Genomic DNA, 12,563 nt, shown 5'->3' with positions numbered 1-12,563 from the left:
AATGGAATGGTGGATGTGTATGTATGTTAATGGAACGGTGGAGTTTGCACGGGACCACCCTGTTCATATTTGGTTAAATTTCCCATACTTAACAACACTACAGATGTTTGTTTCACTTCCATAAGTTCTTATTTGGTTAAATTTCACATACTTAACAACACTACAGATGTTTGTTTCACTTACATAAGGTGATGCCAGTGACCAAACGGCGCTTGCAGTTTCATTTTCTCCTTTCAAGCAAAACTAATTTAGTATGGAATGTAATATTTGGCCCAAGAAAGCATTTTAATGATGTCATCATCCACATGAAAATTGTACTAACATTACCTTACATTTTTTTACTAACTGCTATATCTAACTTAATACACATCCAATGCAAATACTGCCGTTCTTGCTCATCCATCTCTTTGGCTACATTGAAGAAACCAGCCAACCCAAGACATCCAACAAGATAGACTATTTTTTTACATACGGCCATCTCCTGGCTGTCACAATGACTGAGTTGTGGATTTGCTCCAGATTCAGCACTAGTAAGCGGATCTCGAAGAAATAGCAGCCAGCCAACCAGGGCAGCCATTCACACATATGTTCTTTACTACTCCCTCTGTTCGGAATTACTCGTCGCGAAAATGGATGTATCTAGACGTATTTTAGTTCTAGATACATTCATTTCCGAGACAAGTAATTCCGAACGGAGGGAGTAGTAATGATGGAACTATGTACAACCGAGATTCACAGAATAACTGGGCGTACAAATGTATACAGTGCCCATTACACCATGGCATATTGCAACATATGACTTGTGTACTGCATATATGATATGTACTTCGTCATCAGTCGCGCAGATTCTCACTGTGGTGGTACTGCATTTTGATCCAGTGTGTTGTAGGTGTAGTCGCTTGTGGAGTTCAATCCATACTGGAGGGCACACAGGAAGAAAATATGAATTAGTTTTCAAGAAGAAACACATGACTGTTGGGATGTCAATACATTTACAATGTCGAACTAAGGCATGATTGGTTCATATAATAAATTTGCCACACCTTTTTCATCATTTTGGCACAAGGTTAGATTGTCATAGGCTTTCATGCTATATGACATGATTGTCAGGCATTCTAAGATTTTCATACTCTGAAACAATAATGAGTAACTGCAGCAAGACAACAAGACAACTCTTACAAATTCATAACTTGCTTCTCCAAGTTTTGTTTACTTAACTTTTGCAATCAACATGCTCCGCATGAGAATAGCTTTCAGCCAATTAGCTATTTAGCTTGTCTTTGCAACTCAACAACATATGATTCAGTTAAAAATTGCAGGCTTTAAATATTACTGCCCACCAGCTAGTCAATCATCCTCATAACTCGTCAGAACTTAAGCTAACATAGGATCCAACCTACAGAGAATGAAATGAACTGATATTCGTCTAGAAATGCTTGAACTACGGTGTGTGCTACAATTAGGTTATGTTTTAAATCCAGCACTAGTCATGTAGTAGAGTAAAAAATAATTATAGCAGAGAAAAAAAGAAGTTGAAAAGCGTCATGGCTAGAGGGTATCAAGAAACTGAGGGTCATGACTTATGAGTAACTGTGGGTGTCGATATAGAATTCCCAAGAAAAAAAATCTTGGAAGAACTGAGACCAAAGAGCAAAATACATGATTGCTTAATGGTTCCAAACATTCTTCAAATTGCTAGGGAGAACAGTGTTGTACAGACATAATGCATACATTTACATTTTGCGACTAGTTCTCTATGGGGTTGTACCAGTTTTTTTTCTTACAACCAGGTACTGTCTTTAACGATAGTGCACTCTTGCTTAGGTCACATAGTCCCATCTGAAATCAGCATAAGTAAGTACTTGAGGCTAAAAACAAATTCACCTTTTGCCTCATCGATGAGCTCCATAGGCCAGGGTGGGCACCTCTAGGGTCGGCCGTGGTAGGGAGATAGGCTGGAGCACCTTGGGCAAGAAGCAGCGGCCTCCTTATGACCACAAAATCTTCGTCGCTGTCAAAGTCCGCATTGGTGGACGAAACCATGGCTCGTAGAGTAATTGCCAAGAAAAGCGAGAACGCCTATACAATACATTTACATGGATCAGATCCTCCTCCTCGAGCCACAAAGGGAAACAGAGTGTATTGGTCTATCTTTTGTCACTGGACATTGTGAGAGACCATTGGAGCAACCAACTTAAAGGCTCGTGTGCACTTGCTGTGCCGTTTGATTTGAGATGGAAATGTTTGTTCAGGTTTACCAAGAATAAGCATATACTAATTCTGGCAGAGTCGCGCACCTGTGTGGCGACGGTAGCGAGAGCAGCCCATTTGCAGAGGTCGAGGTTGTTGTTGACAAAGGAGACGAGGTTCTCGAGCTCTCTCGTGCGGTCATACGGCAGATCCTGCAAGAATAATAGATGAAGGAGAGGAATCGGTCAGTGATCCGATATTCTGATTTGATCAGATGGAACTATTACTGACAGGGGCATGGATGGGTATCCAATTGACCCACCTGCATCCAGTGCTCGTTGAGGAGGAGGTGGCCGGCCACGGCAGCTTCTAGCAGCATCATCGCCATGGCCAGGATGGTATACTGAAACAATTGTGGTCAACATCAGTAGCAGTGACGCGGCAATGAATGAACAGGTAGGAAGAGGAATGTATCAAAGAAAAAAGGGACATGGGTTTTGGTGGTGCGCGGGTGTGGGTCTTACGAAGCAGAGGCAGCACCCGCTGTTGACCTCGGCGGCGACGTAGCCCGCGAGGAGGATGGCGCAGTAGAGGAGGCCGGCGGCCATGACGGCGCACGCGAACCTGCAACAAGTTGAATCAGTCAGCCAGCCAGCCAAGCATACATCGCATACAGGTGGGGAGGGGAGGTGGCCGGAAAGAAGCGAGATAGTAGAACAGAGGACATGATACCAGAGGTCAGGGAGGAGGCGGTCGAAGTGCAGCTCGTGGTGCCGCGCCCAGCGGGAGAGGATGGAGGCGGCGTAGAGGACGGCGGAGACGGCGGCGAAGGCCTGGAGGAAGGCGAGGAACTTGAGCAGGAACCCCAGGCAGCAGCTCGCGCACCCGCCGCCGCCGCCGTTCCTCCCGGAGCGGCTGCCGCGAGCCATCGCCGGCGGGTTTGGGGATTCGGGATTCGGGATTTGGGATTTGGGTTCAGAGCAGAAGTAGACGGGGAGGAAGCGAAGCTAAGGTGGATTTGGCTGGATGATTGAAAAGGGGGCGGCCAGCTGGAGGTGGACCAACGAAGGCAGCAAAGCAAATGGGAGAGCTGACACGCCACACCAACAACACGTGGGCCCTCTTGTGTCTCTGTAGCGTGGGCCACGCGTGTCACAGAAAACTCGTCCTGTCCAGGTCGTCCTGCCGTTGGTTAGTTTTGTAGCTAACCATCTTCGGTGTTTTCTGTTAGAGCATCTCTCAGAGCTCCTAGTCAGCGCTTATAGCGCTGGCTATTCTCCCTAAACTGCAGTAACCCCGTTGTGATTACTTGCTCCTTTTTTACTCTTTTTGTTCTTTCTTTTATTTTTTCTTCTCTTTTCTTTTCTTAGATTTGTGAACATTTCTCCAAAATACGTTAAAATAATCGAAATTGATGAATTTTTTTCAAAATTGATGAACTTTTTCTTCAAAATCGATGAACTATTATTCCAAAATTGATGATTTTTTTCCAAAATAAACCTTTTAAAAAAATATGAACTTTTCCAAAAATTCATAACTTTTTAAAAATTTGTGATTTTTTTTTCAAAATTAGATGAACTTTATTCAAAATCAACAAACTTTTTCATTTTTCATCAACCTTTTTCAATTTTTAAATATCTTTAATTTGATGGTTTTTTTGTGAATTCTTTTAAAATAATCAATACTGGTATATAATAGTATATGTTTAGTGTTGTACTAGAGGAAGGCTTAAATAGTGTGCTTTCCTGATATTGGACTTTTTCTGTAGTTTTCTCTTCGTGTTTGCTTTTCTTCATCATGTTTTTTCTTGCGTAAAAACTTCCAATTTATTCATCAAACATCATGGCAGTACAAACAACTTCAAAAGTAACAAAAATTACATTGAAATCCGTTGACCACCTAGGGCCGACTACAAGCACATGAAGGAGCCGAAGGCGCGCCGCCGTCATCGGCCCTGCTTCATTAGAGGCCGCCAAACCTTGTTGTAGTAGGTAGTCGAAAAGTCATCGTGCTAAGGCCTCAAAGGAAAAGCACAACAGAACATCAAACGTCCAAAGAGAGCCATCGAAGACAAACACCAATTGAATCCTGCAAGATTCACCGGAGACACATCTCCACACGCCGTCGAATGATGCTAGCCACACCATCAAAATGGGGGTTAGACGAGAAGAACATTATTCCATCTTTAAAAAGTTGTTGCTGCCTCATCTTCCTGTGCAAGACACAAACCCTAAAGAGACTCGAAAAGACATCTAACAACGAACGAGGAGCCCTCCCACTGGCAAGAGCTAAGATCCACCACGCACACATAGCCTTAAGGCGACATGAGGCGAGGCAAATCCGTGGCGGCGCCGACAAGAGGCGGTTGGAAGAGCTCTCACCCACTAGGAATCATGGGTTGTGCATTGCCTCAAGGAAACGTCCAACTTCGATAGCCCTCAGTTCCTCAGCAGGTTGCTGGGCCGCCCCGCTAAACTTCCCCAGCGAGCGCCGAATAGGAAGGAGCTCGCTTGCACGCTCGAAAGATGCCTCGCTCCCTCATTAACCTGTTGACTGGTTGACCAGTTGACCATTGAATTTAGAAAATATAAAAATATAAATATTTTTAACAAGGAAAAAATTCATTGACTGTTGGCTTGGTCTTTCCAAAACGCTCATGAGTTTGAAAAAGTTCATGTATTTCAAATAGTTCACGAACTTAAAAAAATCATGATTTTCTTTTGTGAAATTGAAAAAATAATCACATCTTCCGTGAATTAGTAAAATGGTCACGATCTTGAGGGAAAATATTTCATCAATTTTAAAAACATATTTGAGCTCATGAATTTTTGAAAAAAAATCTTGAATTTCAAAAAGTTCACGAATTTTAGAAAAATAATTCATGAATTTGAAATTTTCAATAATTTTAGAAAAAAATGTTCACAAAAAATAAAAAGTTTGCATATTTGAAAAAAATAACCACGGATTCAAAAAACATTCATTGATTTGAAAAATAATCATGCCTTGATAAAGATTCATGAATATTTAAAAGTAGAAAAAAGAACAAATAAAAAGGAAAAAGGAAAAAATAAAAATGATAAAGAAAAAAGAGAAAAATAAAATAAAATAAATCTGATCTAATAAATCAGAAAACGAAAAAGATGAAAAAATCCGCCCAGTAAACTTCCACAAGTTTTCGAAAACAGGGCTAGTACGTGCCTTGCGGGCTGCCCATTATGATCGAAGGGATGGAAGGGAGTTTTCGCTTCACTTTCCCCTTCCCGTAAGAGGCAAAACCGAAGGCAACCGTGGTTCCTCCCGTGCTTGCCGGTGACCACATCGATTCCCTCTCCTCCGGCGACCGCTTCGACGATGGGAGCGGTGGGAACTGTAGAACCTCGTGTCGGTCTTGTGCACAGGGTAAGATTTAGGGTTTCGAGCGCTGGTGTGTGGATGGTGGAGGCATGGCGAATAATCTCTACCTTAGGTCGTTGCCTATACCGGTGATTCCATCGTGCTCCTCTCGCCGGTTAGCGGTGAGATTTTGTATTTTGTCGACGTTTGCTTGTCGTTGTGTTGTATAGCGACGATGCCGGATTTGTCTTCCGTCAGATCCCTTATGATGGGGGTTTCTTCTTTGTCACCTTTGATCTGGGGCGGATGGTTGTTGTATGACACCAGTTCATTGCCTTTTTCATCAACCGTGAGAGAGGTGCGATGGTGCTTTCTATGGTGCGTCCTTCCGGCCTCTTCTCTAGCGCGATGGCCCGATGGGGTGTAGCTTGAAGGCTTCCCATGTACGAAAGGTACATCTATGAATTTCAAGGTCACACCAACTTCAGGTGGAAGCGGCTACAGCGGCTGAAAGATCGAGGATGTCGCCTAGAGGGGGGGTGAATAGGCGCTTTAAAATAATTACGGATTTAGGCTTGAACAAATGCAGAATAAACCTAGCAGTTAATTTTTCAAGCACAAAACCTACAACAACTAGGCTCACCTATGTGCACCAATAACTTATGCTACGCAAGGTAAACAACTAAGTGATAGCAAGATATATGACAAGAAACAATATGGCTATCACAAATTAAAATGCATAAGTAAAGGGTTCGGGTAAGAGATAACGAAGGCACGCGGAGACGACGATGTATCCCAAAGTTCACACCCTTGCGGATACTAATCTCCGTTTGGAGCGGTGTGAAGGCACAATGCTCCCCAAGAAGCCACTAGGGCCACCATAATCTCCTCATGCCCTCGCACAATGCAAGATTTCGTGATTCCACTAAGGGACCCTTGAGGGCGGTCACCGAACCCGTACAAATGGCAACCCTTGGGGGCGGTTGTCGGTGTCAAAACCGGTGGATCTCGGGTAGGGGGTCCCGAACTATGTGTCTAAGGCTAATGGTAACATGAGGCGGGGGACACGATGTTTACCCATGTTCGGGCCCTCTCGATGGAGGTAATACCCTACTTCCTGCTTGATTGATCTTGATGATATAAGTATTACAAGAGTTGATCTACCACGAGATCGTAGAGGCTAAACCCTAGAAGCTAGCCTATGATTATGATTGTTGTTGTCCTACGGACTAAACCCTCCGGTTTATATAGACACGGAGGGGGCTAGGGTTACACAGAGTCGGTTACAGAGAAGGAGATCTACATATCCGAATGGCCAACCTTGCCTTCCTCGCAAAGGAGAGTCCCATCCGGACACGGGACGAAGTCTTCAATCTTGTACCTTCATAGTCCAACAGTCCGGCCAAAGTATATAGTCCGGCCGTCCGTGGACCCATTAATCTCGGACTCCCTCAGTAGCCCCTGAACCAGGCTTCAATGGCGATAAGTCTGGCACGCAGATTGTCTTCGGCATTGCAAGGCGAGTTCCTTCTCTGATGACCCACAAGTATAGGGGATCTATCATAGTGTCAAACCCAACGAGGAGCAGAAGGAAATGATAAGCTGTTTTCAGTAAGGTATTCTCTGCAAGCACTGAAATTGTAGGTAACATATAGTTTTGTGATAAGATAATTTGTAACGGGTAACAAGCAATGAAAGTAAATAAAGTGCAGCAAGGTGGCCCAATCCTTTTTGTAGCAAAGAACAAGCCTGGACAATTTCTTATAATGAGAAAAGCGCTCCCGAGGACACATGGGAATTATCGTCAAGCTAGTTTTCATCACGCTCATATGATTCGCGTTCGGTACTTTGATAATTTGATATGTGGGTGGACCGGTGCTTGGGTACTGCCATTTCTTGGACAAACATCCCACTTATGGTTAACCCCTATTGCAAGCATCCGCAACTACAAAAGAAGTATTAAGGTAAACCTAACCATAGCATGAAACTAGTGGATCCAAATCAGCCCCTTACGAAGCAACGCATAAACTAGGGTTTAAGCTTCCGTCACTCTAGCGACCCATCATCTACTTATTACTTTCAATGCCTTCCTCTAGGCCCAAATAATGGTGAAGTGTCATGTAGTCGACGTTCACATAACACCAATAGAGGAGAAACAACATACATCTCATCAAAATATCGAACGAATACCAAATTCACATGACTACTAATAGCAAGACTTCACCCATGTCCTCAAGAACAAACGTAACTACTCACAAAGAATATTCATGTTCATGATCAGAGGAGTATTAATATGCATTAAGGATCTGAACATATGATCTTCCACCAAGTAAACCAATTAGCATCAACTACAAGGAGTAATCAACACTACTAGCAACCCACATGTACCAATTTGTGGTTTTGATACAAGATTGGATACAGGAGATGAACTAGGATTTTAAGAGGAGATGGTGTTGGTGAAGATGTTGATGGAGATTGACCCCCTCCAGATGAGAGGATCGTTGGCGATGACGATGGTGATGATTTCCCCCTCCCTGAGGGAAGTTTCCCCGGCAGAACAGCTCCGCCGGAGCCCTAGATTGGTTCCGCCAAGGTTCCGCCTCATGGCGGCGGAGTTTCGTCCCGTAAGCTTGCTTCTGATTTTTTTTCCAGGGTAAAACCCTTCATATAGCAGAAGATGGGCACCGGAGGGCCACCAGGGGGCCCAGGAGACAGGGGCGCGCCCAGTAGGGGGGGACGCGCCCCCCACCTCCTGGCCAAGGTGTGGGCCCCTCTGGTATTTTCTTCGCTCAACAATTCTTATTAATTCCAAAAAGGACTTCCATGGAGTTTCAGGATTTTTGGAGCTGTGCATAATAGGTTTCCAATATTTGCTCCTTTTCCAGCCAGAATTCTAGCTGCCGGCATTCTCCCTCTTCATGATAAACCTTGTAAAATAAGAGAGAATAGCCATAACTATTGTGACATAACGTGTAATAACAGCCCATAATGCAATAAATATTGATATAAAAGCATGATGCAAAATGGACGTATCATTGCCGAGTGCACCTGGCTACGATAGTTACTTCATGAGTTGCATCACGATGTCTCTCAGGCTACGGTTGTCTACCGCAACAATGTCTCTGCGGTGTCCCTCTCCGCCAACCCCATTCATCATCGCCGGACTAAGCACATTGAGCTGGACATTCACTTTGTGCGCGAGCAGGTGGCTCTTGGACGTATTCGGGTCCTCCATGTTCCGACTGCACAACAGTTCGCCGATGCGATGAGGAAGGGACTGCCGACTTCCACGTTCGAGGAGTTTCATTCCAGTTCCTACGTCACTGGCGCCGCTTCGACTGCGGGAGGGTGTTGAGTATACTGGTGTACGTATATATTGTGTATTGGGCCCATCTCCTATTTCCTTTGTATAGTCGAGGTTGTGGCCCCCTCTGTAACTCATATATACGTGCCTGGTGCATTGATTAATGTATTGCGGTTGCACAGCCCTTCCACATGTACGATTGCCCTAGGCTTGTCAAATTGCCATCCGGGTTACACAAGGAAGAGCGTGTGCCGGTGATACTGGGTAGACAAGATTGGTGGGATCATGGAGATTTCCATGATATTTCCTCAGCATTAAATCCTTATTAAGGCAGACAATGATTGATGCGTATGTACGTTAATGGAATGGTAGAGTTTACATGTATAAATCACCATGTTTATATTTAGTTTAGTTTCCCATATTTAACAACACTACAAATGTTTGTTTCACTTCCGTAAGGTGATACCAGTGACAAACGGGGCTCGCCGTTTCATTTTGTCATTTCAAGCAAAACAAATGAAGTATGGAATGTAATATTTGGCCCAAGAAAATGTTTTAATGATGTCACCATCCAAATAAAATTTTTTTCAAAAAAGGGTTAGCCCCCGGCCTCTGCATCAGAACGATGCATACGACCATATTATTGATAAGCAAAAGGTCCAACAAAAGTCTTCAGGTCTCAAAAACGGAAAAAAGGCTCACAAAGAGCATGAAAAAAACAGGATAGTCACAACCAGCAGGCAAAAATTAAGATAGGAAACTAAATACCTATCCTATTACATGACCACCATCAAAACCGGTTGAATATAGCCCGTGCTACCGTCTCCCATCGGATAGATCCAGTAATCAAACGATCCCTGACCTCCGTCGGAGTGAGTAGCGACCACATACGAATCAGTGTAGTGGCCCAGAAAATAACCTGCAAGAAACGAATATTTGTTGTTCTGTTAAAAACCAAATCGTTTTTGCAGTTCCAAACTGCCCATAATAAAGCGCATACTCCTACACGGATATGTCTCGCTATTTCTGGATCTATCACATCTAGCCACGTCCCAAATAATGTGTTGATAGTATTTAGAGGAGTAATATTAAATGCTATGCGAACCGACCGCCACGAATTTTTTGCCAATGGACAGTCAAGAAAGAGGTGTTTGATGGATTCATCACTATCACAGAAGCTACATCTTGTAGATCATGTCCATTTGCGTTTTACCAAATTGTCCTTAGTTAGAATAACTTGTTTATGGACAAACCACAAAAACACTTTGATTTTTTAAAGGCACTTTGACTTTCCAAACATGTTTCGAACGAGGAATAGTGCTAGCGTTGATAACATCCAAATACATGGATTTAACCAAAAACTCTTCATTCTTAGTTAGTTTCCAGCGCAACTGGTCGGGTTGTTGAGATAGGTGAACATCCATCAATCTTCTCACAAGATGAAGCCAAGCTTCCCAACGGTTTCCCTATAACGTCCTCCTGAATTGAATATTAAGAGGATACGCTTATCACAGCACTACCTCTTACGTGTCCGTACTCGCATGTGTAGAAGGGATAACCCAGAGGTGCTATGTCGGGTATATATGTTAATCCAACTCTATCCAATATTTTCCATCATATGCGACTATTACACACTTTTCGTTAAAGAGCCGATGTATTAATATAGTTTTCAGCAGATTTTTACCAGCAATAACTCAGAACATCCTATTTAGTCTACCGGTCTACCTGTAATTAATTAATACATGGCTTGCATATTTCGCTCTTAATCCTACTTCGGAAGTATCAAAACTGGTTGGACAAAGACAGCACCCCGCTATATGTATCATATACATCTATGAATCATCTAATTAAAAGAGTATCCACTTTGAAAATCATATTACAAGATTTGTCATAAATAATTTCATATTTTATTTAACATATTCATATGAAATAATGTTGCATTTGCAGATTGGACTCATATCTATAATGTCATGCATTTTCAACAAAAAAAAGTCATGCATTTTTAATGGCCTGAGTATATCCTTGGTTAGAGTGAGTATGAAAAGGTATTCTTTCTTGGTAGTAACTGGAAATTAAAATCCCAATGGATACTTAGAAAATCAATTTGCAGCCATGCACCTTCGTATATCCTGCACAAGCAATTTGATATTCATGCTTTATGAGAATTAAGTATATCCTACATTAAAGGAGAACATATCCTTGTTATCTATCTATCAGAAATCAGTCACTAGCATTTAATAGCTTGCACCCATCTACGTATACTCTATCTGCAGTTTGATACAAGAACTAGATGTGCCTACATTAAATAACAACATATCCAAGTTATCTTGAGGATTCAGTTAATTAAATGACCAAAGAGCGAACGAGTTTGCAACCAATATATATAGAACCCAAGTGTTGCCGAATTATTGCATAAAACACATACCGATAATACCATTTCACATAAGAAGATGACCAGTGCTAAGGCAATAGGAGTTTTATGCTTCCTAGTCTTTGTGGCCTTCTCTTCATATCCACACCGTGCACAAGCAGATCACTGCGCCGCGGATAAAAGTAAGGTGATGAGGGAATGCTGGAGGAACATTGGGAAGAATGTTGGCGAGCACCCCCTTCTACATGGGAGCGCATGTTGCCAGGTGATAAGGGCAGCAACAGACATCCACTGCGTCTGTGATAAATTCACAGCTCCCGAACTGGCTAGGATCAGCCTAGCCAAGTTTGCCATGGCTACACATGTGTGCGGCAATGGGCTGCGTGCACACACTCACTGTGCAGGTCGGTAACCGTCATATTTCTATACATATACATATGTGTGCCTGTTTTCTACTTGCCATTATTTCTCATATAATTGCTCATGATTATCCTTATGATGCAAAAATTGAAAATCTCCTGTGCAGGTTACACAGTTCCTGTTATAACGCTACCTACACCCCCACCTCCGGGCAGTACCTAGAAATTCATTGTAAGGGCTGTCTGATAATGTGGAGAAATAAGTGAATAAAAAAAGGAATGATGTGGCATTTGCACAATGTGTTCTTTATTTGGATGCAAATATAAAAGGAAAATGGCCATGAACTCGTCGTTCTTTCTATTAGCCATGTTTGTAAGATGCAAAGACATGCATGTCCGCATTCCACCGCAAAAGAAAAAAAACGCCATGTCCGCATTAATCCGATGAGATTAGAAAATAAGGAAATTGACAAGTGATGTTTGATTACATCATAAAAGGGAAATGGATCTCATGACCCCATAATTTTTACCAAGAGCTTGGCTCAATGGATGTCTTTCTTTGCACTGAGTGCAAAGTTTTCCAAAATAAAATACCAAACATTTTTTTGGAACTGGAAATTAGTTTGTTGGCTAGGGAAATTAGTGTTTTCATGAGAAAACAGGGTTGGGAATACGTTCTTCAATAAGGTCCTGAATACAAATTAGAATTCCATTGGTACTCAAACAGGGTAGGGTCTTTATCTGGGTAACTCCTCTCCATCTATCGACCTAAGGGCATCCTTCTGAGCTCCCATTGGTACTCAAATTGAGAGAGTTGGAAGATGTCGTATGGAAGGGGTGGTGCCTCATGCTTGCTTTCCAAAACTGCGTCTGCTACTGATCTCTGGCTGCAATAGCATCAGGATAATGTCATGGATCAAGCATCTCCCCATGCCTAGAAGATATTTGGTTGAGTGTGATTCAATTTTGGAGTTGATTCCATCCCCATGTTGGAGGAAGAACCATT

At 42.7% G+C, this 12,563-nt stretch overlaps 2 protein-coding genes across 2 annotated transcripts in view; both read right to left on the bottom strand.

Moving 5' to 3' along the window:
• Positions 1–266: 266 nt before the first annotated feature.
• Positions 267–12,563, bottom strand: part of LOC119339057 (tetraspanin-18-like) — a 16,070-nt gene continuing 3,773 nt past the window's right edge. The window contains exon 7 of the mRNA XM_037611235.1: positions 267–757. The gene's annotated coding sequence lies outside the window, so the exon portion shown is untranslated. The remainder of the gene's footprint in view (positions 758–12,563) is intronic.
• On the bottom strand, positions 375–3,239 carry LOC119339058 (tetraspanin-18-like). Its single transcript, XM_037611236.1, has 6 exons — positions 2,923–3,239; positions 2,715–2,814; positions 2,513–2,593; positions 2,298–2,402; positions 1,885–2,079; positions 375–918 (listed from the first exon to the last, which is right to left on the bottom strand). The coding sequence occupies exons 1-6, from the start codon at positions 3,117–3,119 to the stop codon at positions 850–852; spliced, it is 747 nt and encodes a 248-aa protein (XP_037467133.1). The 5' UTR covers positions 3,120–3,239; the 3' UTR covers positions 375–849.

Source organism: Triticum dicoccoides, chromosome 7B (assembly GCF_002162155.2).
Source record: "Triticum dicoccoides isolate Atlit2015 ecotype Zavitan chromosome 7B, WEW_v2.0, whole genome shotgun sequence".
Taxonomy (NCBI): domain Eukaryota; kingdom Viridiplantae; phylum Streptophyta; class Magnoliopsida; order Poales; family Poaceae; genus Triticum; species Triticum dicoccoides.
This window is presented reverse-complemented; position numbering and strand designations above follow the sequence as displayed.

Excerpts from the sequence above, each read along its gene's own strand:
- LOC119339058 (XM_037611236.1), bottom strand. The coding sequence starts at position 3,119 with ATGGCTCGCGGCAGCCGCTCCGGGAGGAACGGCGGCGGCGGCGGGTGC. Across the intron at positions 2,815-2,922 it reads CGCCTCCTCCCTGACCTCTG|GTTCGCGTGCGCCGTCATGG; the intron begins GTATCATGTCCT and ends AACTTGTTGCAG. Across the intron at positions 919-1,884 it reads GCTCATCGATGAGGCAAAAG|TATGGATTGAACTCCACAAG; the intron begins GTGAATTTGTTT and ends TGTGCCCTCCAG.